Source organism: Sinocyclocheilus rhinocerous, unplaced genomic scaffold (assembly GCF_001515625.1).
Source record: "Sinocyclocheilus rhinocerous isolate Xijiao unplaced genomic scaffold, SAMN03320098_v1.1 scaffold423, whole genome shotgun sequence".
NCBI classification, from domain to species: Eukaryota; Metazoa; Chordata; class Actinopteri; order Cypriniformes; family Cyprinidae; genus Sinocyclocheilus; species Sinocyclocheilus rhinocerous.
In genome coordinates this window covers 152,807-180,598 of record NW_015655573.1, presented here as the reverse complement: position 1 = coordinate 180,598, position 27,792 = coordinate 152,807, and the positions used below count along the sequence as shown (strand labels likewise).

Sequence of the window (27,792 nt, the reverse complement as noted above, 5' to 3'; positions counted from 1 at the left end):
TTTTGCGATTTTTTTTTAACTTTTTTTTTTTTTTTTTGTGCTTACAACAGTGGCATTGTTTAGCTTATTAATTTTTATACGTTCACTCACAGCATCATATATAAGCTACAAAAAACATCTATATTTTCTACATAAAATGTTAAAGATATATTCATATTTTGCGCATAATATATATTCATTTTACTATCTTAATGTGAAGAATATTCCATAAATGCACCAAAAAATGAAACAAAAAAAAAATCACACAGAAATCGCTATTCAATTTATTCTAAACCTCTATGTATAATGCATATAAAAATAAGACCTTAAGATCATTTTAAATTAAGACTTTATTGGCCGTTAGTATTTTTACCAGCCATGAAAATAGTTTTTTGCAATACTTTTACTAAAACAATATTTTGTGCATATAAAAATTGGATTATTTATTTTATTTTATTTTACTTTACTTTACTTTACTTTATCCCCTCCCCCCCCCAAAAAAAATATTTTATAATATGTTTTATAATATTGATGTGCTTTATAATGCATTATGCATGCAGGCTTCATTCAAGTGAAGTGCTACCAAAATATCATAAATGGGGTGAGAAAAATAAACTTAATTCAAAAGAGAAAACGCTTATTTTTCTGGCCCCATGGGCAGATATTTTTTTATTATTTTAAGCATTATCCTACTTACTTTTGATACATGTTTAAAAAATTTTGATGTATAATCTGTCATGTTGCTTCTCAGGCAAATGTATTTTGATTAGATGTTTGTACTGGAAAAAAATACTGAGCATGAAAATCATTTTCTGCGGTGTGGATCCGTATGTGTAAAAACGTCCATCAAACTTTCCCATTTGCTTCCTCCGAGCTGTTTGGATGGAGTTTGCATGTTTCATGTGGATTGTTTGGTTCGTGTCCGTCCCAGTGCTTTTGTATACAGTGTGACTGTATATAAAGATCCCTGTTGCACAGCGCCACGCATTTATATCACACCGGCTACAAGACTTAGAGGATTTACTGAAGTTACTGTTGCAAAAAAGTTCCTTATTTAAGGTCTCGATTAGTTTTGGCCTTTATCTGACAGCATATTGATGAGTAAGTTGCATGTGCAGCAGTAGTAAATCAACTGCACACAGGCTCGTGCCGCTTGCTCCATTGCTTGATGCGCAGAGTCTCAAAGCAGTCTAGAGCGATGCATTATATAATGCATATCATATCTGACATTATTTCCTTTGATTTCAGCAGATGAGTCCTGAAGAGTACAGAGAAAACACCTACTCATTCAGACCCGAGGAGCTGGACATTGATGTAAGCTGACTCTCTTACTGTAAACTGAGGATTGTATGATTACATGGTGATAATTATTATTTGAGTTTGTGCTTCTGTTAAACATTCAATAAAAAAATAGTATACAAAAACCAGTTATATAGAGCAATTTATACACTTCATGGAGGACTAGGAGTGAAACTTCAAAAAAGTAAGGCATGAATTATCAAACATTAATGATTTAAAAAAATTGCAAATGATGAAACCACTTTTCAGGCAAACAGGCAAATATAAAATAAGAATATTTAAAAATTATAATTTAGATTAAACATTAAATTCTGCAATTCATATTTAAAAATGTAGTTATTTGCAATTTAAAATTGCAATTTAAAATTTTTTTTTTTTCCCTTTTTTTTTTTTTTTTTTTTTTTATCTTTACCAGATGAGTTAAAAATGCTGTTGAATAGTTATCGAGATGTATTATTAACATGTTAGTGGATGATCGTTAATGTATCAAGCTATGTTAGCAGCTTTTGAAGGCATGAATATAGAGATGAATATGGAATATGGACTAAATATGGAATCATAAAACTTTTAATAAAGTCTGAGTGCAAACTAAGAGTAAATACTGCTCTGTACGTCATTTAAAGCCTTTTAGGGAGCTGAAACATACACATTATTCTATAATAATTATTGGTGTTGTGTCTTTACATTTTGATGTTTCATATGACACCGGGAAGGAGAGATTGGTATTTCATTTTATTTTATTTGACAGATTCTTGTATAATTATTATACATGCTTTTTTCACAACTACTACACGGAATATTTGTACATATAAAACATATTGATATGCATTGGCTTACAAATAATTCACTTGAATAGATCTGACCTTGACTTTACCTTTACAGGCGAAGTTAAGTCGACTGTGTGAGCAGGATAAAGTAGTGAGAGCTCAAGAAGAAAAACTGCAGCAGCTCCACAGAGAAAAGGTAGCAAACAGCGTCATCCTCAGCGTGTCGCAGTGCATTGTGACGCCCGTCTCATTCACGCATGTGTGTGTTTGCAGCACACGCTGGAGACGGCCCTACTGTCGGCCAGTCAGGAGATCGAGATGAGCGCTGAAAACCCCGTGGCGGTGCAGAGCGTCATCCAGCAGCGGGACGTCCTGCAGAGCGGCCTGCTCAGCACCTGCAGAGAGCTGTCGCGCGTCAACACTGTACGTCCCTCGTAACGTCTGCTTTGATTGATGCAATGCTACACGCTCTCAGTCGCTCACCCATAATGCTTTGCTGCTGACAGGAGCTGGAGCGGAGCTGGAGAGAGTACGATCGACTGGAGGCAGACGTCAACATGACCAAAACGAACCTGCTGGAGCAGCTCGAGGCCCTCGGGAGCCCACAGGTGACACATTTGACTGAATACTAGCAATACGTGAATGTATATTGAAGATAATTCCATAGACATTGAGCTGAGGTGTTTGTGTGTGCGCGCGCAGACGGAGCCGCCCAGCCAAAAACACGTTCAGATCCAGAAGGAGTTGTGGAGGATTCAGGATGTGATGGAGGCGCTGAACAAGAACAAACCTAAGAGAGACGCAGAACCCAGTGAGAGAACCAGAAAAACACACAAACCCACTCAGAACTGCAGCTCAACTCACTGATAATCTACAACACCACAGTAACAGACATGAGCAACTGTAATGAGTTTTGTTCAGCTTTCTACTCGCTCTGCCAAGGTTTTTATTGGCCTCAGCACAAGAATTATATTTTTATAATCTATAAATGTTCATATATTATTTAAGATTTTTTTTTCCTTTTTTTTTTAATATATTTTTTTACATATATACTTTTTAATATATATTCTTTCATGGACATTTTTCTTTATAGTAACTTGCAATAACACAAGACAAAAAATAATACTTTTTTTTTTTTTTAGCTTTTTCAAATTTCCATGTGTATTTTAAAATCTGTACATCTACATGAATTACTTAATATTTATTTTTAAATTATTATATTTGTACATGTATTTTTTTACATATATTTTTTCTTTTTCTTTCTTTGCAGTAATTTGCAATAATACATTTCCATTTTCCGATAAATAATTCTGTATTTAGATTTATACATTTTATGTCTGATTTTAAATCAATTAATTTTCATATGTTCTTTAAGATTTATTTTAAAATTATTTTACTTTTTAAAAAAATTTTTCCATACGTTGTTCTTTATAGTAAATTTAACACGAAGCAAAATTGATATATTTTTAAACCTTTTTCCAATTTCCATTTTATAATTCTGTATTTATATTAATACTTTAAAATGTCTGGTTTTAAATCTGTACATTTACATATATTATTTAAGATTTATATTAAAATAATTGTACTTTTTTACATGAATTTAATTACATATATTTTTTAATGAAAATCTTTTATTACGGTAATTTGCAATAATAAAACAAAACAAAAACTATACATTTTTTTTTTTAATTTCCAGTTAACAAATTTTCATATTATTTATTTTACAATTATTAAATTTTTTCATCACCTTTTTTTTAACAATAATTTGCAGTAATACCTATTTTTATCAGTATTATTTTAGTATTATTATATGCTGTTATAGTATCTATTAATAGTTTGAATTAGCCTTTTCCTTTTAATTATAATTGAAGTTAAATTTTATTGTGCTTTTGTAATTTTTATTAGCCTTTTTTTATATTTCAATTCAGCTTTAGTTTTAGTCATTTTAGTACTTCCGCTTAAATTTGTTTTATTTCAGTTAGTTGCAACATTTCTAATTTTCATTTAAGTTTTATTATTTATATATTATTTCAGCTTTATTTCAATTAACTGAACCATAGTTTAAATTTGAGTTAACAGTAGCGTCACTAGTTTTATGAATTCATAAGCATTTTTCCCGTCTTCTTCTGTATTTATAGGTTTTCCTGGTGCAAACCCCCTGTCAAACCTGCATAAAAGTGAAGTAAGTGATTATTCCAGACATCATGATGATAATCGTTGTCTATTTGTCTAAACGAGCACACAGGCACACACGCTAACGATCTTCAGGACGAGTTCACCTGTATTGTGCTGCTTTGGTTGGTTGTTGCCCGTGGCAACAGTCTCCTTCACTGTCCCGTTGTGTGCGCTGTGTAGGAGTCAGACTCAGTGCCTCCGCGCCCTCCTCTCCCGTGCTCGTATGAGGGGGGAGATCGGCCCCCTCACGCGCCCCGCACCACCCCTCACCGGCCCGAGGACCGCAAGGCCGCCCAGCGCAACGGCGCCCACAGCGTAAGACGCAGCTGTGACCCCCTCGCCCACCCCATCCCATCCGCCATCTTCATTTAACCCATCGCTTCAGAAACCCAACATTAGCTTTGGTTTTGAGTTTAGATTGTGTTTTTGTTAGCAATAGAAGCATATTTCTGCCATTCACAGATGATCTGTGTTTGTGTTGATTCTCCATTATCTCAGCCTCGTCACTCGATAATCAACCATTTCTGTCTGATTTCTTTCCAGTTTTTATTTATTAAATTATACTGACCACCTATACATTAACAACATCATTTCTGCCTGAATTTTCAGTTTTTACTGGCTACCCGTAAATCATTTAACGTCATAAACAATTTCTGACAGATTTTTTTTTTCCAAATTTTGTTTAATTTTAATTAGTTTTTACTGACCACCTATACATTATGTATCATCAATTTCAGCCTGATTTCTTTCCAGTTTTTACATTAATAATTTATACTGACCACCTTTACAGTTTAATTTCTAAAACAATTTCTGACTGATTTATATTATACATTTTTACTGATCACCTATACATTAACATTATAAACTATTTCTGCCTGATTCCCCCAATGTTTTATGCTATTAATTTATACTGACCACCTATACATTATTTAACATTGTCAAATAAATAAATGCATTAAAAAAGTGAACCCAGCACCTATACTTTAGGTTATTCAATGTTATTATAAATAAATGAATTAATGAAATAACAATAAGAGCAACCATAAAAATTTTCTAAATGAAACAAATTAATATCGTTTCTATTTAGCCTATTTGAAATATTAAATGGTATAAATTATGTACCTGCATTATATCAGCCACCTGCTCTTTACTGTAGATACCAGCTTTTGAAGGAATATTTCACCCCAAAAAAGCTATTTCTGTCATTATTTACCCATCCTTATGTCATTATAAGCTTGTATGGTGCTATTGTTTCCTGTGTAATGAAGAAATAGTTGACCGTTTTCATTTTGGGCAGAATAATCATTTTTAAAAACCCATTTCAGTTGACTTGGTATTTATTCAAGTGCTTTTTGCTTTTTAACCCTCTTGGTTTTTATCAAACGTTCATCTTTGAGTGCTTCCTGTACGACATTCAGTAGATCAGCAGCATTGCGCAGGTTTGTACCTCATCCTTTGTGAGGCTTAGTTTCTTTTTTATTCCCATTTTTTTTTATTATGTAATCCGTGATCGTAACCTTCACGTAATGGCAGCAGAATCAGCAGGTCTCGTACGGTAAATCATGTGTAAACAGGTGAAATCTCTGCTCTCAGGGGCCCGATTACAGACTGTATAAGAGCGAGCCGGAGCTCACCACGGTAGCTGAGGTCGACGAGAGCAACGGCGAAGACAAATCTGAGCAGACGGCAGAGAAAGAGCCGCCCGGTGTCACCAAAGGTGCCTGACAAACACGTCAAACACACACATATATATATATATATATAAAACTCTTTATCACTTACATCTCTACATATCAACTCTATATATCACTGCTGATCACTGATCTCTGTCTGTGTCTGTCTGTCAGGTGTAGTTTACCCCGTCGGAGTGGTCAGTCCCAGGACTAAATCACCCATGCCTGAATCCTCCACCATCGCCTCTTATGTCACCTTGAGGAAGAGCAAGAAACCTGATCCCAGAACAGTAAGTATGCAGTTTAGAAGGAAAAATGTGGGTTGTGTTTAACTTTGCAAAACAAATGGGTGCTGTGCTGTGCTTAACATGGTTGCTAAAGTGTTCAGGGTGGTTGCTAAGGCGTTGCTAGGTGGGTTTAAGGTTGTGCTGGTTGGTTACATACTGGTTAGGTTTGGCTTAACACACACAAATAAACATTTGAAACCATAATATACTGCGCTGGTGACATGACTTTAGCATCCAGTGATCATCTAAGAAATAAAATGGTCATCTTGCATTTTAAATTCAATTTTATGTACTTTTAATATAGGTTAATGAATTAATTTGCATATTCATATGTGGGTCAAAGACGGTAAGATGTCCGCATCAAGAAATTTACAAAAGTGATTTCATGTCCACAGAAAGCACATTAAATGTAAGTAAAGTGTCTACTTTTAAGGTTTCAAATAAGTTTTTAAAGGATAAAATGTTATGCGATAAATTTTTTAAATTTAACGTGTTAAAAATATTTAACGCAATTAACGCAGGGGCGGGGCTAGGGTTGGCCACCCCACTCACAGCTGCTGCTTCTGTCACTTTTTCTCTTGACAAGAAGTGCATTTATTCAGTCGCAGAACGACTGAGAACGGGAGACGTTTCAGACGCGCACTTCACTTCAATGCCAGGCGCAAGCGCGGAAATGGTACTGTGCTCGCAGCGCGTGCTCTTCAAATGCACTCACAAAGGCGCCGGCGCGCGCTGTAGCCTGTATCCTTTCATATCTAAGTGGTTAATAAACTACATGCATGCAATGTCGTGGTCAGTTAAGTCATGAAGTTACCAAAAAGGCGATTAAAGCTGCCTTAAAACTGTGCATGCATGTAATATATGTTATATGAGTCACATTTAAGAACATGTCTCTGAAATGGTTTTCAAAACTGTCCTGGAGCAGCCCAGCACTGTCTCCCTTATCTAACACACCCGATTAAACTCGTCAGCTCTTTAATAGCGACTTCAAGACCTGAAGTGGGTCAGAAAAGGTAAAAAAAGTTGAGAGAAATATGATGCGTGTCAGATCAGCAGCAGCGTGCGTTCAGCAGCGGCAGCTCTTAACGAAATAGCAGCCAAAACAACCTAATAACCAGCTGCTGTGATGTCTGTTCTTCAAAGAACAAAAGAACAGAAAAAATTACTTTTATAGTTTTAAGAATTCATCTATATTTAATTTAGAATTTAGTGTTTGATAACTTCAATTTCTGTATATTTCTGCTGAAGGGCACAAGTAAATATGACATTTATTATAATGGGTTTATGTGAAGATTGTTTTAAGTTCACTTAAATTAGAAGTTATTTTTTAAAGTCTAATAAATGTTAAAATTGATAGCTCTCAATTATACTGTAATGTTGAATGGCCTTTTACAGTCATAAAAAAAGATGCCATTAAACAAATATAAAAAAATATATACTGTCTTTTTGTTGTTTGTACATTAATTTGAAGATTGAATGTGAAATTATTGCAATATAAAAGTATATTTAAAAACTTTAATGTTAGGTGGGATTAATCGCGATTAATTTCAGAAAAATGTTTTAAATCGATTGACAGCACTAGTAAAATTACAACTAATTAGTATTTGGGGTGAAAGTAATTAGTCTTTTAATATGTCATAAATAGATTTTTGTTGTAAATATGCCTGACAAGATTGTTACACTGAATGACGTTTTAGTGGGTCTCTTCTGTAAATCAGGGAAAAATGTATGATATTTATTTTTTGCTCGGAAAAAATAAAATAAAATTGCAATTAAATTAAACAGAAAACTTTTTAAATTTTTTGGGGAAAAACAACAACAATTTAAAGCAGTATTGCACTTATTGTTTTTATGCTTAAACCCTTTTTCGTCTTTGACCCATGTGAATAATATAATATAAAATGTTAATGTATATAAAATTACATTTTTAGTCAATAGTTAAGTTTTTCATACTGGTATTTGTATAATAGTTTTGTATTTATATTTTATGTGTTAATATATGAATATATATTATACATGATTAAAAAATATTTGCATCCAGTTTATATGTATGTGTGTATATTTCATATTATTAAACATATATATTAAATTACATTATATCCTATATATGTATATTATGAAATTATGCTATAATTAATATATTCTTAATTCTAATTATTATTTTATATTAATATATTAATCTTAAATTAATGATATTAGTATTATATTTTATGTATATAATACTAATATAAATATTATATTTTATATGATAATATTTGTATGGTAGTTATATTATACATTATATAACAGGATTTTTGCTTAGTATTTGTTTAATATGTATGTATTTGTTTATGCATATTTAATATATGTCTGTTTAGTCCCAGCCGCAGGGCCGTCCGCGCAGTGCAGTGGAGCACATGAGCAGCGCTATAGAGGTGGGCCGAACACGCATGAGCGTGGAGGAGCAGATGGAGCGAATCAGGAGGCACCAGCAGGGGGCGATACGTGAACGAAGGAGAGAGGACGGATCGCTGTCCCGCAGCCTCTCCTTCACTAAAGACAACCCCTACTACACCCTACAGGTACTGCACCAGCATCTGCTTTCAGAGGAGTTGCGCTCGTTAGTGTGTTTATGTGCTTAAAAATACACTTGAATCTCTGCACAGTCAGTTCTGGATTTGTTGAGTTGTCATTGCTGCATTTTAAACACGAGATATGTTCTGATTGGCTGGGATCTTGTTGCCTCGCGTTGCTTTTTTACTTGACGGACAGAAAATGAGACTGTAAACCTTGTGCATATTAGTCGACTGTTATCATCTGAGGTTTGTAAATGCTCGGCCACTCACTGTCTCACATGAGTGAACCAGCTCAGACATGAATACACCAATAACGGATGTCACATTCCCATCATGCATCTGGTGCTGAGGGCCCTGCTCCGCCGTTAGAGGTTTGTCCTTAATTCAAAGTCACTGGATGATACATGCTCCTAATTATTCCCCACAGCGCTGCACTTTGCAGTTTTCCGGCTCGCTGTGTTCCTGCCAGGCTTCAGAATGGACATCTGTGAACATCTCCTGCGTTTCTCGTTCATTGCTTCCTCTTCTGTGTGCGATTCTCCCCTCAGACACGTAAGAAGAGCCCGGTGATCTCTCCGGATGAGCTGACGACCAAACCGACTGAAGCGGAAGAAAACTGCAAGAATACTGAAGATCTGAAATCTGGAAATACCAACCTGGAGAACAAGGTATATATACAATATGTAGATTAATAAATTATACAGGTATATATTAAATTACAATTATAAATTATTATTTCAAATCATAAATAGTTCTTTGAGTGCTATCTGCTTATTTGTATTAAATCCTTATCCATCAATAATGACTGGACAAAGCCATCTGAATTCATTGTTCAAAATCCCTTTAAATACAGCATTTCTACTAAAGTTTGCTTTGGGTTATTATAGTTAACTAAAACGTAAGCGTAAAATAAATGTTAAATCAAATCAAATATTTTTTAAAAACTTCTAATTTTATTCCAGCTAGTTGCTAAAGAGACATTTCTTATTTTTATTTAGTCTAACTTGGTGTACTAAAATAACTAAAACTGAATTAAATAATGATAAAAAAAAAACTATATGGACATATTAAAAAATAAATAAATAAATAAAAATGTCAGAGAGACACAATATAATTACTAAAACTGTAAAATTTTAATGTTTTTAATTTAATTTTAATCACAATATAAAAATAAAACCTATTTCAAGCTATGAATGAAAACCATAATAGTATCTTAGTGATAATAAAATAACACTGCTAAAATAAACAGCTGATCAGGGTCATAGTTAAGAGACCAGTGTTTCATTCATCTTAATTCATGTTAATATTAAAATATTAAAAAGAAATATTATAAGAAAAAATATTAAATGTTATTAAAAATTTATATATATTATATTCTGATTTATAAGCTTTTTATTATTATTATTATTATTATGTTATATATTTAATATATAATATTAGCGTAATATTATGTCTAAGCTAAAATTCTTATTATATATGTGCTAATTCATATGAATACATACATGCTTTATTATTATCTGTTATATATGCTCATTCATATTAATGTGTGCATATTGATATTGCATTGGAATCAAAATTGGGATCTAGAATGGTGAAATATTATTGGTACTGGTATCATGACCACCCTTACATGAATTATTTCAATTATGTTATTTTTTATTTGAAATAAATATATTATGTCATCAAATATCTAAATATCCCTCACTAGGCGTTTAGGGAGCAGTGAACACTCTGTAGGGTCCCTGTGAATGATGTAGGGTCCACTATGAGAGTTTATTTCGTGTGTTTGTGTCTGTGCTCAGGAGAAAGCGCCCCTGTCCCGATCGGCCTCCATTAAAGAGTCTCTTCTGAAGAGCGCGAGTCCAAAACCAGTGCTGAACGAGGACCAATCAGAGCCCAAATGTGTGAGTCCGCTGGAGTACCGCAGGACTCTGGCCACTCAGAACAGGTACAAATCACTTCACACTGATCTGAACACACACACACACACACACACGCGTCGCTTCAGAACGGAGGATTGAGCGCTCTCTGCTGTGTGTGTCAGCTTACAGACGGCCGTCATGGTGCGCGTGGGCACTGAGGAAGACGAGGAGGAGGAGGAGGAGGAGAAGCCCCCCAGTCAAGAGCAGGACGTGTCTTATGAGCTGACCAACAGTAAACACGGCACGCTGATGTCAGGTGGGCGGTGAAGATGAGCTCTCTGTAGTTCTGATTCACTCCATTAAACTGCATTAAAAACATTTGGATTGAAAGGAAAGTGTTCAAAGACCTTGTTCCCCTTCAAACCTGAAACTGGAACCACTAACACAAAACCTGTTGTGTATTTGTGCTTTATAACTTTTCAGTCAATTAGATTTTAGTGAATCATATATTATTTTATATATTTATTCATGTATATGTTCATTTATATATTCAATTATGAATATATTAAAATATATCATTGTAAATATTTAAATATCTAATTATAAATAAATATGTCTATATTTAAATTAATATATGATGTATATGTATATATTTAAATTAGTATATAGTTACAACTTATACTCATTTATGTATTAAATTATATATTAATACCACTAAAACCACTAACACTAAACCTGTTGTGTATTTGAATGTTTTTTTTTTTACTTTTTAGTGAATTTGATATTAGTGAATAATATATTAATTTGTATATTTATTGATTTATATTAGGGATGCAGCGTTACTGGTATCGGGTCTGATACTGCGCTCCTGTACTCGTTCTCATGAAAATGCTCTGATACTAAAAGCCGATAGCACACAGCATGTGACCAGTGCAGAGTTCAGACAAATAAACACCGACAACAGAACAAGAGAAAGCAGAATGATAGAGTTATTAGAGATTACGGATGTCTATGAAGTACATGTATGTAATGAATATAAAGTTAAACATTCTGTATAGCTGATGCGCGCGGGCTGATAAGCAAAGCACACTGAGTGGATTGAGCACGAGGCGGCACAGATGCTTGAGCGAATATCCCCAAAAATTATAGGGGCATTCACTATAAACAACATGTATTTTAAACATCAAGCATTCCTGACTTGAATGAGAAAGTGAAACTAGCAGCCTGTGTGAAATGCTCTAGGCTATACTGTACGTGTCTCTCATTCTGCACCAGTACAAATGTGTGCGCGCGCGTTGGGCTTGGTTTGCTTGTTGACATTAATTGCATTATATGAGTCGCTTTGGAATATAAATTGCAGCACGTTTCAGATTATAAAAAATACAACTTATGTTTCAGAAAATATGTTCATCACTGTTACAATGTATAGGCTAACCAGTGATTCCTTACATTATTGCGGGAAAACGCCTTGTGATTACAGTTCTGAGCAGCTCTAATGTGCTATTAAATTAAAGATGAAGTACCATAGAGCAAAAAATTAACAGTGAGAGTAACAAAAGCTTGTAGAATGCATTTTAATGTGCATAATTAAGTGTGAAAATAACAGAAGGAAATATCCATTTGCTAAATGAACTAAGACAACTAACATTATTCATTTTCTGTTGGTTTCTGTACCCAGTATTTTTTTAAATGTCAAATGCAATGAAAATACAGGTATCGGTACTCAGTATCAGCAAGTACCAAAAATAATAGTATCGGTATCGGCCTCGTTCTGGAAAAAGTGGCATCGGTGCATCCCCAATTCATCTGTTCATTTATAAATTAAATTGTATGAAAATTAGCTATATATTAATTTATATATGTATATATTTAAACATCTATATATTTATAACTTACATATTCTTTTATTTATTCATTTAAATATTTAACATTTGAAATATAACTGTGCACCTGAAGCTGGTACCACTAACACTAAACCTGTTGTTTTTGAGTGTTTTAACTTTTTAGTGAATCAGAAAACATTCAGCACGACCAGTATGTAGTTTTGATTCACTAAAAAGAATCGGTTCAAAAGAGTCATTTGAATGTCATTTGATAGACTCTTCCAGTATTTTTAAAATCAGAGCCGGTTCTGGTTAAGAAGTCTTCATTTAGTGTCCTGCTTGAACGTGTGTGTGTGTGTGTGTGTGTGATTAACCAGCTTGTCTGTCTGCATGCGCTGTGGCTTTTGCAGTGAACAGTCTGTCGACTCCGCCCCAGTCTCCAAGCTCCTCCTCCTCTCCCCCGCCTCCACCCTCCCCCCCACAGCTGACGGACGGATCGCACTTCATGTGTGTGTGAGAGGAGAGACGGACGAGTAAGACACACACACGACAGCAGTCTGCCTCGCTTCACCACAGACGTCACTGCGTTTGTTTTAATCGTGTTTTTATGCAGTGGTCTCAGTAAGTGTTTGTAATGACTCTCCTCATAAACTCAGTCCGAGCGTTTCATACCAGCTTACAGGAGTCGTTTTCTGAAGGGTTTTACGGCATCATAAATACAAGTGTGTGTGTGTGTGTAATCTGTCTGTTCTCGGGGGAAATGAAGGATCCTCTCAAATGAAGCAGTAATTAGCCTTCCAACTAGAGTTCATTAGCTTCATAGAGTCTCAGTGAGCATAAAGCTTCACTAATTAACAGTGCAATTAAGAGTCATTCAGACACCGCTGCACATGACAACACGCTCATATATATATACATATATATATATATAGTTAGCATATAATATCTAGTTAGCATCATACATCAGGCTTTTCTGGTTCATACAGTATGATATAGTGAGAATATGGAGCTCAAAAACAGGTCAGTTTTATAAAAAAATCAGCAAATTTGGTGCAGATGCTGATATTTCTATCGACAATATAAACATTGTTTGTTATGATTTGTATTACTTGCATGAACGCATGCCTTTTAATTGCTGTTCTGTGGAACGGAGCGGTTTTTAATTTTAATTTTTTATTTTTTTTGGCATGAAGTGAAGCCAATTAAATACAAAGGCAATTTGTGTTACTTAATGAAAACAACTCGGGTGCTGTGATGTAGATGCATTATTTCACTTCCAAAAAGTCTTCTTGACTGCATCAAGATCACAAAGAAATGCCCGAGTCATATCTGTCTCCAAAATCAAAAGAAAAACATGATGTATAATTTGCATAAACTAAACTAAGTCATGAAAATCATCCCATTTGGATGCCATTTTTAAATGTAAATCAGCATGAATTAAATTCAGTTTTCAACAAATACTTGCATAATGTATTTTTATATATTACTGTACTTTCATTGCAATAAAAATGTATTTTTTAATTATAGTATTTAGATTTTTTATTTTTTTTTGCATTTCAGTAACAAGATTGTGTAGGAAATGTGCTTAATTTCCTGGAAATGAATGTGCATATATATATATAAAATAAACAAATCTTAACGTTCCATTTGTCTTGAAACAAATGTCTTTTGGGATCAAATATGACATGACCAGGATTTTTTTCTTTCTTTGAGATTTATTTAGATATGGACATGTTAATGTATCTTAAATATAAGTGTGTAAAATGTTGTTCTGTGTGTCCAGCAGCCCCTCCACCGACATCAGTGACGCATGTGAGAGGACGTCCCGCCGTGAGCCACACACATCATCATCATCATCATCAGACAGACAGGAAGTGCCGCCCATCAGCTGACCGACACACAGCGACGTCCAGGCCTTAGTTCAGCCTTAGTTCAAACGATTCATTTATAGTGATGATTATTTATATTCCTATTGTTCTCTTGAGTTTTCCTGAAGCATCTGTAGATCCCAGAGTTGAGTTGAGTTGTGTTTGATTGGGTGTGCAGATGCGTCTGAGGTGCTATCAATCCCTCGCTGATGTACATTACAGCACCCAGACTCACTGTCAACAGGAAGTGGAGCGTAAAGCCCATAAACCCACTTGTTTTATTCAGACTGCCGAGGGTTACATTCATCGTTCGCTTGTTTTTATATGGATTTTAATCAATCACTCTCGGTTTTATCTTGGTGTTGGTCGATGGGATTTTTAGTACTCATATCTTTTGCACTGTACGACACCCACGATCGTTTCTTTTTTGATATCAGACGATTTATGTATAAACAATGTACAACTATAAACATTCAACAAGGTGGCACCGTACTGCTGCCGATGGACAGGATTTGTAAATGATCTGTATGTTGGATAGTCCGCAATAGCCACCGCACTGTTTCCCGACACACTCATGAATGTTCCAGCTTATGTTTTATTTTTCTATGGCTGAGATATATTTAACTAGAGAGATGAGTACAGAGTATTAGAGTTTTAAGAAGCGTATTCCAGAGGTTGGCTGTAGTTTGAGGAGAACCGCACACGAGGAGCAAGCGTTTAAAACAGTTGATAAAGCAATAAGCAGGGTTTGGTGTTCAACTTTGATGTATAAACTGTAAAGTTCATGATGTATATACTGTACACCATACAATGAGCAGAGCAGAGACGCAGAAGAGGTTATGTATCAGAGTCAATATGCAAATGTTCATATTTCATCTGTTTTATATCATGTGAAATAAATGTTGACGTTCTTATATATACAAAAAGCTTTCGATTCCTTTTTTCCATCTGATTATTGGAGTTCACACCTCACGCGAATGTGTTTTCAAGCACTACTGTTTATTACTAAATTAAAAAAATTAATTATATATATATGTGTGTGTGTGTGTATATAGTATATACAGTTTGATTGACAAGCAAGTTTTATATAGTTTAATTTTATAAAAAAAATAATGTACTTCTGTACATATATACATTAAAAAATAAATTAAATTATACATAAATTATATATTTTCTTCATTATTAAATTTATAATAGGCATTTTGGTTAACTTAAAATTATGAAAAATTATAATTTTTATATAACAAAATGTAAAAATTCTATATAAATTGTATATAATTGTGACATACGTAATTTTTTTTATCATTTTATACTGCTATATAAGCAAATATGTACTTTAGGTGTATACTGTGTGTAAGCATTTTAATTCACTTTAAAATATATAAAAAAACGAATTGTATTAATATTGTAAAGTACATCTATGTTAAAATATATAATAAAGTTATATATAAATTATGTATTTTCTATATATATGCATTTTGATTAACTTGATTTTATTTGTAAAAAATTATTTTATAACAAAAGTAGAAAAAATATTAGAATGCGCTTTATTTTATTTACTATATTTACTTTTTATTTTGATTAACTTAAATTTAAAAAAAAAATAGTACTTTAGGTATCATTTTGTTATATATATATATATATATATATATACACACACACACATCCAGGTGTCAGCTACAATGCACACCTTTAGATTTTTGATATTTATTAAAATAATCTGTCAAATCATCTATAAAATTGCTATTTTCACTACTGTAAATGGGCTCATACACAAAATATGTCATAATTTAAATCTCAACAACATTTGAAGAGAATAATTTACAGTCATAAAACAAACTGTAAAAGCCAACTTTATGCCGGCCAGGAATCCTTTGTTTTCAAGATACTATCAGGTTATCAAATGTGACCAGTATTTACATTTACATTTATTGATGCATTCATCTCATCCAGAGAAACTTCCATCAAAGCGACTGAAGGGCGGGGCTTTCAGTTAACGCGACACTTAATGAGCTGTTTTGTCACCATCTGCTGGTTTGATGAACACAGTGAAAACCCCAGAAACAGGAAACTGACGCCATCTAGTGCTGTTTTCCAGGAAGAGACGTTTTAAAGGCCAGAAAGGTTCGTCTGACTCATTTTATTTTCAGTTTTGAACTACATTCGTATGATAATGGGGTAAATTATGAGTCTGGAAACCCCCCACCTGAGACACACGAGAAAAGCTGCAGAGAAAACTTTCTAATCCAACAATAACAGAAAAGGTTGTATTTATTTATACATACATAACAATAAACCTATGCTATATATACATAGCCTATGTTATAGCAATAGGCAAATATTTCTACAAACATTTGTATTAAATGTCACGTGGTGTGTAACTATCAAATACATAGATCGTGAATACATGCGAGTGAACAACTTAAACATTATTTTAAATACATTTTCCAAAGGAAATATAAAATATGTATCATATTTAACAAGTAGAATCGCTTTATTTATTGTGTTTTAGGAAATAATAATACAAATGTTAAATGCCAACATGTTTTATCAAGAAGGTCAGTCTTTTAATAAACGTTTTTACACTACTTTTTAAATGTAATTCGATAAATACCTGTTTCAAAGTATCTCAGGTATGAATTAATAAATGTTTCATATTTTAATTCAGCCAGATTTTCGAAGAAACTTTCCCAAATAACTAAGGAATTTCGTATTTGCAACTAAATATATATTTAGTGTTGTATAACACTATTATTCCTGTATTTTACTTCTTAAAGAGATGGAAATAAATTAATATTAAATGAGTTTGAAATGAAGGCCTCCTTCTGAATGAACATAGGCAGGATTACAGTGTCATTTCGCCAGTTCGGTTTTGTAACGGAAACTTTTCAACTTGATCTTGTATATTCAGGTTGCGACTCGAGCACGTGGAGGCATTCATAATAAGCGCCGACGTCACGCTCGCTCCTCCCCGATCAGCCTCCAGCGGTTCCACGGTCCGTCCTGTCGCTGAAAGTCTCCGCGTTTCACCCGTTTCCCGTCGTTTAAACCCGGCCAGACCGCGCGCACACGAGCGGAACCCGATGGCTTCGACGACTTCCGACGGTTCCGAGCAAGAGTCGCCGAACCCGAGCGCACAAAACGGCGACGGGAGCGAGTCGGGCCTACGCGCCGCCGATCCGGAACCGGCCGTTAAGATGGACGAAGCGGAGACGGACGAGAAGCCCAACGGACACGAGTCTACAGAACAAAGCCCGGAGGAAGCCACGCGGGGAGACGGCGTGACCGAAGCGGAGCCGCAGAAGAGCCCCGGCAGCGCGGACGGGACGGCGGAGCGGATGAAGAGAGAACAAAGGGAGGAGGAGAGCGCGCCCTCACCGGCGGAGAAAAACAGCGGCAGCGGCGGCGGAATAAAGAGGCGCGCGAGTCTGGAGATGATGAGCCTATCGTCGGACGGAGAGCCGCTCAGCCGCATGGACTCGGAGGACAGGTGCGTGTGCTGCCGCCGATACTTCACCGATATATTCCGCGCAATCTGCCGTTTGTTATCAGCTCTGTTGATAAATGACGCGTTTATGTGCTGTTTTTATAATTACTCAACTCTCTCAAGCGACAAATGTGCAGACTGAGCCCACAACAAAGATCATTTAGATCAGAAAACTGCAATAAAAATGGTAGAAATGGCAACAATGTTACTAGCAATAATTCCTGTAATATTCATGAGGCATGTTGTATAGTTTTATGGTCATTTGTTTACTGTTGACGTAGTTATTTTGGCAAAAAGCAGAAGTGAAGCAAATAATATCTGTTCTGCTGATACTTAGTGTAACCATAAAAAAAAGAAAAATAATATTCATAATGCTTAATTAGTTTAGTCAAAAAGCAGAAATTAAATAATATCTGTTCTGACAATACATGGTTTAACCATTAAAAAATACAAAATGTATATTCATAAGGCATATATTGTTTAGTCTTAATGTAATTTATTTACTATTAGTAATTTTGTCAAAAGCACAAATTAAACAAATAAGATGTGTTCTGCAAATACGTGGTATAACCATAAAGTACAAAATAAAATCGTAATATTCACAAGACATGTTGTATAGTCTTATGGTCATTTATGTACTGTTAGTTATTTTGTCAAAAAGAAGAAATCAAGTAATATATGTTCTGAAAGTATGTGGTACAAGTACAAAAAAAAATCATAATATTCATGACATGTTGTATAGTCTTATGGTCATTTTTATTTATTATCTATTTTGTCAAGAAGCATAAATTAAACAATATCTGTTCTGAAAGTACATGGTACAAGTACAAAAAAAATCATAATATTCATAAGGCATATTGTAAGTCCTATGGTCATTTATTTACTGTTCACTTGTCAAAAAGCAGAACTTAATATCTGTTCTGCTCAGTTGTTGGACACTTGTGTATGTCATAATGCAATGTTTAAATTATATAAGCTACATTTCTGACACATTAGATAAGTTACTTCACATGTAAATAATTTTTATGGGTGGTTTTCTTTAGAAAAAAAGCAGAAATAAAACCATTAAAATTGGTTTTGCATATCAAACACTTGAACATCAGTATACATTTGTATTGGTGATGAAATTACATCGATCTGTTTTTAGTGTTTACATTTATAGTACAACAATCCCAGGTGTATTTTAACCATGAGTCTAATTTGAACTGTCACTTCAGTAACTAATTAATCCAGAGTAATTCTGTACCATAAAACTCAGAATGACTCGGTGAACACTAACATTCATTGTACGAAAGAAAGATCCATTGAAAGTGAGATTCAGAGTGAAAGAGAGAGTTATAGCTTATCTGAATAATTTATCAGGATGAAGCACAGGCACAGCAGTTGTTGGTCGAGAAGTTGATGATGGCCTGTTTTTGCCTTATCAAGTCGAGCGCTTTGCTTTGAACTGGTTTTACGTCATCCGGCCCGCTCGGACCCATGAGACCTTTCGCCATCTTTCCACATCACCAGGGTGACATGGGTGCGGCTGTGCATGTGTTTTATGGCACTTTCTGTTGAGGTGCTGGATATCGTCTGCCTTTATCATGCCAGGGCGCCTCTTTTATTATTTGTCTTGGATTTCTCATCGTCTGTCGTGCTGTAGACGGCCTGGCTCGCAGCACATGGGAAATCTCCATATCCGCAGGCACGGTGGAACGAATTCACGGTGAACAACACAATGTATCAGGTCAGCCATGGGGAGGAGGCAGGAGAAAGAGGGGAATGTGTGTGCGCGGATGGGGATCCCTGCTCTGTGCCAGACGTGCAGCTTTGTGGAGCTTTCGCTGGGAATAAAGCTCTTAAAATCCAAGTGGAGGCCCTGAGCCCGGCTGTTCGGGCAGCTGGAGGGATTGAACGTAACTTTTGTGTGGGATGTCTGGGAGAGTATGACCCAGACCACACGACAACTGGTGGATGAGACAAGACGTGCCTTTATAGCATAGCTCAGGTCTCATTTAGAAATGTTCAGATCCACAAGTAGCCCATGTTATTCATCAGAAGCAGGCGCAGATATTATATATCCAAAGGGATAGTTCACCCAAAAATGAAAACGGTCATCATTTACTGAACATCAAGGTGTTCCAAACCTGGATGAGTTTCTTTCTTCTGTTGAACACAAAAGATGTTGGTAACCAAAGAGTTGATGGTAGCTATTGACTTCCATAGTATGTCTTTGCATACTATGGAAGTCAATGGCTAACATCAACTCTTTGGTTACCAGTATTCTTCAAAATATCGTCTTTTGTGTTCAACAGAAGAAAGAAGCTCATACAGGTGTGAAACGATATGAGGGTGAGTAAATGACAGAATTTACATTTTTGGGTGAACTGTCCCTTTAAGGCAATATTTGCCCACTGGCATAATTTTCAGCACAACAATGGCATAATTTTCAGTGGTTTTATACTTAACCGGTGACTAATGTAAGCGCATCTGATTGGCTATTGCATTCATGCACTCAAACAGATACGTGTGCAATTGGTTACAATGCTGCAAAAACAAAGAAATCTTTGATTGAACGTGAGCAGATCTAAATATAATGATGCAATCGACACTTCATGGATCCTTTTCACGAGATTGTGATGTTTAACGGTCATCAGCATCGTAAATCCTCGAAAGTTTTTCATATTTGTATTTTTTTTTTTTAAATGTATGTGTTTCTTTTGCTATTTGAGCAAATGGGAATGCAAAAAATATATTTGTGGTACTCTCCCATTCACTGCTATTCAAGTTAACCCAACTATGATGACTTCCGCTGCTGAGAAACTCGAAAATTTGAAAAAGGTCCATTCAATTTCACCTTTATCGCAACAGTTGTAAAAAATTTTGTTTAATTGTACACAGACATTTTTGCCTCATCTTCAATTTGGAGGGCATTTTGTGTTCATTAATTTTCAATCCTTATAACAAATCATTTTGATAATTTGTTAAATTGTCAATTAGCACATAGTTTTGCATAACAGTAGTTTTGTGGAGCACAAAAGGAGGTGTTTGGCGAAATGCTTGCACTGTTTGTGGACAGGGTCATATGATAAGCTTCGCATGAGGAACAGACCTAAATTTATGTTGTTATAATCTAAAAATCATCCATATTTGATGCTGATGCCAAACACCAGGTGTGCCAGCTTGAATATGTGAAAGTGCAAATGAGTTTTGAGAGAGTTTTGAGGGGAACTCCATTGGATGGGATGTTTGAGTAAAAGCAGGTGTTAATTGTTTGTCCTCTTCTGTCAGTTTTGTCCGTTTTAAAATGAAATCTCTCACAAACATTCATAACGTCTTAGGGTTTTTGTGCATCAGCCTGCAGGACCAAGAAACCCACTTTGTAGTCTGTCAGATGGATACTGTGGCCAGCTACTTCTGCTTTCAGATTAAAAAAAAAAAAAAAATGGTGCTAATTTTAATCAGGTGTCAGAATTTCAAAATGCATGTTCAAAATATTTAGTAACTCATACAATAGTAATGCATACCATTCTCAAATATTAGTGCATTTAATGTTAGTATTTAGCATCACTATTACTATTGCTCATACTTGCTGGTATTGATTTGAATAAATCCCTAATACAAAATATTAGGCTAAAGTTTAGTGCATGCACCGTTTATGTGCATTCTTCAGATAATGTAAAAATCCAGTTGGAGGTTTTTTCAGCATATAATCACTGTCGTACCTATGGGTTTTTCAGCTGTAAACGCTTATCAGTATCACTTCATCAGTAGTCAGACTGGCAGTTGGAGTTTGTCTCTGTGATTACCCAGCATCCTGTTCTCTGGCACATCCTGGGATTTAGCATCAGTTGTGGGCAGTGAAGTCTGAAAGAAACCAACAGATGGAAGTGTGTGCGAGCCCCTCCTCTCCCCTCAGGAGCCATTCAGTCACATTCACTGGAGTTCATGGTGTTTTACTGCGGTAGTTTACCGCTGTCCTCTCAAACACAGCACAGCTGCACGCTCAAAAGATCACTATTACAGCATTTGTGTGCCACAGTTAGGTGGTCGCCCCACTGCACTGGCCTCATTTACCGTTCACAAAGACTCATGGTTGTTACCGTGGACGCTGCATTGCAGGTTTTATTGCAAAAAAGAATCAAGAAAGATTCTGTAATAGTCGTTCTTAATCAATCACTCCTCATTTGCTTTTTTGTGTTGTACTGCTTATCAATGCCACAGCCTCTCATTTTTAATCTCATTATGTCCATCATTCTTTCTAGTTTCAGTTTTGTGCATGTAGATGATATGTTGTTAGTGGATAATCACTACTACAGTGAGATTTAATCCTGAAAACATTGTTAAAAGGGCAACGTTTCCACCTAAAGAAATTACTCCTAGTACTTTTGACATTCAAATATCAGTATAAACTCTAAGATCACGGTCCATATCAGGCAGCGAAATACAAACACACATTGGTGCTAGGCCTGTCGCAATAATCAATATATCGATTTATCCGCAATATATGTACATGACCTCAATAATTTTTGGTGACGCAATGTATCGCACCTTATATTTACTTAAAAAATGTCACCATGTTTTGTACATTCCACTTGCGCCTGTGTCTTTTGCAGCTTCTTGTACTTAACGTGTAGTCATGAGCTGCTAGTTCAAATTTAAAAAATGCTTCAATTCATCTGCAGATATGGCCTTGTTTAGGGATCTGTGCCTTTGTGGTAATTAAAAAGGAAGTAAACACTGTAATCATCAGGTCACTCAGAATTCTGGGAAGTTTGTGTGCATTGGGAATCATGTTTTTTCAAATAAAGCCAAGGTAGCACTCATTTTACATACAGCACACAGTGAAAATGACATGAATATGACAGTGGGCAAATGCATAAAGCGCAGCATAATTTGAAATCACAAATTTAATGTTTAAAGCATTCGCACGGATTGACCGTCACGCAGAAAACACGCGATCATGCAGGCCACATGCACACGTCACAAGATCTCACAACTGGATTCGACTAAGTTTGCAAGGTTTGTAAAATAAAATGTAAGATATGGCCTTGTTTAGGGATCTGTGCCTTTGTGCATACGGACATCTGACTGCTAAGTAGTGATTGTGTTTTTCAGCAATACAGTGCACCCTTAATTTACAGAGAAAAGAAGGTCAGGGAGATATCTCCATACAAGTTCTTTGTGCATTTTTCTTTTTTTCTACTCATTTCGAACAAGAGGGAGAATGTGAGCACTGTGCTCAGGCGCTGCCGCTCTCAGCGCCGTCAAAATAAAAGTCCGGAGTGCCATCAAAATAAAAAGCCTCGAACGCATCGGCCAAACAAAAAAACGTATCGCCCGATGCCGATATTTGAAAAATGCCAAATATCGGCCGATATATCGGTCGACCACTACTTGTTACTTTGCACTTTTTGTTAAAAAATTTATATTTACTATTTATTCAGTTTTTTTAAGGTATCTAATATTTTGTGTAGGCCTTCTTGCATTATTATGCTGTTAGATTATGATTATATATTCAGCGGCATAAAATGGTCTTTAAAATGACAATAATATCGCTTATCGCAATAATTTCTGGGGCAATATATCGCACAACAAAAAGTTGTTATCGTGACAGGCCTAATTGGTGCACCTCTAAGCTCAATAGATTTATGAATTACATTTTTGTTTTCTTTGTACAAAATCATTGTTTGTGTGTTTCAGTATCAGCAGTACTCTCATGGACATGGAGAGCATTGCTTCCAGCGGTCGTTCTACCCCAGCTATGATGAACGGTCACGGCGGGGCGTCTTCCTCCTCCACTAAGGGCTCATCTTACCCCTGCTACTGGGATCAGTGCCACATGCTGTTCAACAGCAGCCCGGACCTGGCCGAACACATCCGCGGAGTGCACGTGGACGGGCAGCGCGGCGGGGTCAGTGTGTGCGAATGCTTGTTTTATACCCCAAAAAGCATTTAAGCCATGTTAAATGTGGAATTGCAGTAGAAGAAAACAAACATTTTTAAAGCAAAGCATTTTACAAAAAATTTTGTTTGGCATGTTTGAAATGTCCAAATGATTTTTGAGACATGTATAGAGTGAAATTCTTACATTGCTCAATGTTTGCACGCAGGTTTTCGTGTGTCATTGGAAAGGCTGTAAGGTGTATAACACACCGTCCACCAGTCAGAGCTGGCTGCAGAGACACATGATGTCACACAGTGGAGACAAACCATTCAAGGTCGGCCTCTTTGCACACATGCACAGTAGGGGTGTGAACCTACACTGGTCTCATGGTTCGGTTCGGTTTGATTACGATTATCATGTCATCGATTCGGTTCAATTCGATATCACAATGCACTGCATCCTCAATTTTCAATTGTACTTCACATGTATAGCCTACAATTTTGTCAATAAATACAAGCAGTCAGATATATGAACTGAACTTTTAATTTTACCTGCTCAAAGATAACATGCTTCTTGAATGTATAATTTTTGTCTGAGCTCGGTCCACCTTGGCACTGACAGGCGTTAACAGCTCAGGGTGAAAACGGCTGACGTGGTTTCTCAAGTTAGTGGTATTACCATAGATATATATATACAGTATACGTAGATGCCTCATTAGCGACTGTTTTTATGGGCCGCAATACGTAAGCCATCTGCCATTTTTGGAACGGTCTGCGAACCCTCGAGCGCAAGTTGACTGTGTGCGTCTACAACAGCAAGTTATATGCATGTATATCTTTGAATATACATTGATTTTTATGGTGAATGACGTCAAGTTGACCGTTCCAAAATGGCAGACGCGTCAGCGTATCTGGAGCGGTCGAATAGGGGATCTATACATATCTATGGGTATAACCCCCTGCATATTTTATTTGTGCGTGACATGATTTACACACAGCGTGTATCTTCTCCAGGTTGTGCATAAAAGCCGAAATGTGCCCAGATGTCGGCTTTTAAAGTAGTTGTAGCATTTTTAATTACTCGCTTGCGTCTCACCTCCCTCCGCCATTGTATGCTACTGCGACAAAGCACGCATGCGACAAATGACGTCAGAAAAGCGTCAGTACGTTATAATCGATTATGGTCTATTACTGAACCGATACCGAATCGTCCTCGTCTGCATCACGATGCATCGTAGAAATGATTAATTTCGACACCCCTAATGCACAGATGCTTGCAAACAATTTATTTAATTTTTTGTTTTAGTTTCTGTTTTGTTTAGTTATAATTGATTTATTTAGAATTTATTTTTATTTTTGTTTTTTAGCTTCTGTTTTATTTCATTGTATTTTATTAAATTAGATTTTTTTTTAAATCTTTTTTTAGTGTCTATTTTAAATGCATTTTATTATCCAAGCTTTTAAAATGATTTATTTTTATTTTTGTTTTTTAGCTTCTGTTTTATTTCATTGTATTTTATTAAATTAGATTTTTTTTAAATCTTTTTTTAGTGTCTATTTTAAATGCATTTTATTATCCAAGCTTTTAAAATTACTTCTACTGTTTTTTTAAAGTCTAAGTCTTGAAGTCTTACAACTTACAGCTTGTTACACTATTTTAAATATTCAGACTAGGCTTTCTCAAGCCAACATCAAAGTAGTTTGTCTACAAACTTTACTGTTTATTTTCATGTTCTGTTTTGTTTAATTGTTTTTTAATTAATTTTTTATTTGTTCTATTAAGTTTCAATTTTTTTTATTGTAGTAACATTTTATTATTATTATTTATTTTACTTATTTTTTTAAACAGAGGTTCTTTCTTTAATGCAGTTTTAAAGCGCAACAAATCGTCTTACAGGGTCAGTCTCACACATTAGGTCACATTTCACCAAAATATCTAAATCAGGAAAAAATTGCATTCATTAAAGGAATCCTGTCTTTTATCTATTTAGATTATGACATTTTTAAGAAAAGTATGAGTTCATACTGTTATACAAGTGTAACCTTGCGTACGGCTGCATTTTTTGTTTATGAGGAAACTTTATCATCATGGCTAGACAATGAAAGCACTGTCCACAGGACTCATTCTGTAATTATAACCCAGCGTTGCTAAGAGTTCATGTGAGTTGTTTTTTTATTCACTGTTATTACTCTGACCGATGTCTGTCTCTTTGAAGTGTGTGGTGGGTGGTTGCAATGCCACCTTTGCCTCCCAGGGGGGGCTAGCGCGCCACGTGCCGACCCACTTCAGCTCCCAGAATTCCTCCAAACTCTCAAGCCAAACCAAGGTGAAGGAAGAGTCTCCTTCCAAAGCAGGCATCAACAAACGGAAGAAACTTAAATACAAACGGCGGCGGTCATTGCGTGAGTGTTAGTGAAATTTCAATCAAAGTTTAATTCTGGGTTCAAAACTCTCGCTTTCTAATTCCAATCTGTTTCCTCCCACCAGCACGACCTCATGACTTTTTTGACGCTCAGACCATGGATGCAATCCGTCATCGCGCCATCTGCCTCAATCTAGCGACTCATATTGAGAGCCAAGGCAAAGGCCACAGCGTTGTGTTTCACAGTACGGTGGGTACCAAGTTACAACAATTAATCATGCTACTATATGCGCTACTAGCATGCTACTCCTAATATCTCTGCTGTGCTTAAGATGTAAAGCCTGTATTTTACACTTTACAGTGTGTAGAATACCTACATTTATTGGTTCACTATCGATCAAACCACCAAATATTAACACAGTGAGGTCGCGTGACAAAACCATGACATACTACTGTTTACTTAACTTTGTATTGCACATTGAATACTGTTTCAAATACTTTTTTGTTTGTAGTATAAACGGTAAGCAGTATCCTAGTACTTGTATATTGATTTCTTTTCCCAATCAGTGTCTTCACTATAGAATATATCTTGAGGAAAAATAGTAGGCATGTAGTATATACTGCTTAGTATGCAGTGCACTAGTATCCATTCCAAATGCAGCCCATGACATTAGAGAATATACTTGTTTATAGACAAACTTGACTAGTTTCTGTTCTACATGTTTCTTTCTATATGCCATTTCATCAGCATGAACACTTTCCATCGCCACACTTAACATGCTACTATACTAGCATGCTACTCATACTATTTCTGCTGTATGTAGTATGTGAACACTGTACTGTAGACTTTGCATTGTGTAGAATACCTACATTTCTTGACTCATTATCGATCAAACTACCAAATATTACCATAGGTCATGTGACAAAAACATGGCATACTACTGTTTACTGAACTTTGTGTTGCATACTGAATACTGTTTCAAGTACTTTTTTGTTTGTAGTATAAACAAAGCAAGTAAGCAGTATCCTGGTACTTGTGTATTGATTTATTTTTCCAATCAGTGTCTTTGCTATAGTGTGTATCCTTGTTTTGTTGAGGAAAAATAGTATGCATTGTGTAGTATACACTGCTTAGTATGCAGTGTACTAGTATTCCATTCCAAAAGCAGCCCATGTCGCTAGTATAGAGAATAAACTCGTTTTAGACAAATGTGTCTAGTTTCTGTAATGAATTCGATTTTTTTTTTATTTCATATGCTAACCATTTCATCAGCATGATCGCTTTTCTTAGCCTTTAGTCCTTTCTAAACCACACCGTAGCTCTGAGCTGAAGTCAGACTTGCTTGGACTCTCACGGTCCAGTTAGCCTGGGCCGCTGCTCTTCCTGTGTCTTTAATTAAACGGTTAATGAGCTGCCACCAGCACACAGGCCCTTCTGTTCACGGCCGCAGTCGCCGCCTCGCCTGCTGCTCCCAACACCACATGAAAACCGTCCCATTTAACCAACAAGCACACAGCCAGTATGTAGCATGGAATTAACCTATAAACGAGATCTCATGCATTCCTTCTCATCGTGTGTAATTGAGCAGGTGATCGCCAGGCGGAAGGAGGATTCTGGGAAAGTGAAGGTGCTGCTTCATTGGATGCCAGAGGACATGTGAGTATATGAAAGTGCACTGCTCACCTCAATGCCCTGCACTAAATGTCAGCCGTTTATATGAGTCACGGGCCACTTGAGGGCGGCCTTACGCACTGATGATTCAAAACACACACACACACACACACG

General features: G+C 35.7%; 2 protein-coding genes across 20 annotated transcripts in view; both read left to right on the top strand.

Annotated features, from left to right (window-relative positions):
• The window catches only part of LOC107718544 (pleckstrin homology domain-containing family A member 5-like), a 162,266-nt gene extending 147,065 nt beyond the window's left edge, over positions 1-15,201 (top strand). For 10 of the 18 annotated variants that reach the window (XM_016525648.1, XM_016525657.1, XM_016525651.1 and 7 more), the window contains 14 exons: positions 1,228-1,293; positions 2,161-2,241; positions 2,319-2,468; positions 2,552-2,653; positions 2,748-2,856; positions 4,184-4,227; positions 4,401-4,535; positions 5,814-5,937; positions 6,068-6,183; positions 8,538-8,741; positions 9,284-9,403; positions 10,538-10,683; positions 10,780-10,913; positions 14,204-15,201. In XM_016525648.1, the coding sequence (XP_016381134.1) occupies positions 1,228-1,293; positions 2,161-2,241; positions 2,319-2,468; positions 2,552-2,653; positions 2,748-2,856; positions 4,184-4,227; positions 4,401-4,535; positions 5,814-5,937; positions 6,068-6,183; positions 8,538-8,741; positions 9,284-9,403; positions 10,538-10,683; positions 10,780-10,913; positions 14,204-14,340 (1,668 nt within the window). In that variant the 3' untranslated portion in view covers positions 14,341-15,201. Of the gene's footprint in view, positions 1-1,227; positions 1,294-2,160; positions 2,242-2,318; positions 2,469-2,551; positions 2,654-2,747; positions 2,857-4,183; positions 4,228-4,400; positions 4,536-5,813; positions 5,938-6,067; positions 6,184-8,537; positions 8,742-9,283; positions 9,404-10,537; positions 10,684-10,779; positions 10,914-12,830; positions 12,954-14,203 lie in introns of all 18 variants that reach the window. The other 8 variants (XM_016525658.1, XM_016525655.1, XM_016525650.1 and 5 more) reach the window with 5 other exon arrangements.
• A 2,025-nt stretch (positions 15,202-17,226) lies between these two features.
• Positions 17,227-27,792, top strand: part of LOC107718543 (zinc finger protein AEBP2) — a 14,942-nt gene continuing 4,376 nt past the window's right edge. The window contains exons 1-6 of one of the 2 annotated variants that reach the window (XM_016525640.1): positions 17,227-17,778; positions 23,461-23,671; positions 23,871-23,978; positions 25,860-26,052; positions 26,132-26,256; positions 27,596-27,663. In XM_016525640.1, coding sequence (XP_016381126.1) covers positions 17,372-17,778; positions 23,461-23,671; positions 23,871-23,978; positions 25,860-26,052; positions 26,132-26,256; positions 27,596-27,663 — 1,112 coding nt within the window. In that variant the 5' untranslated portion in view covers positions 17,227-17,371. The remainder of the gene's footprint in view (positions 17,779-23,460; positions 23,672-23,870; positions 23,979-25,859; positions 26,053-26,131; positions 26,257-27,595; positions 27,664-27,792) is intronic. The other variant, XM_016525641.1, reaches the window with a different exon arrangement.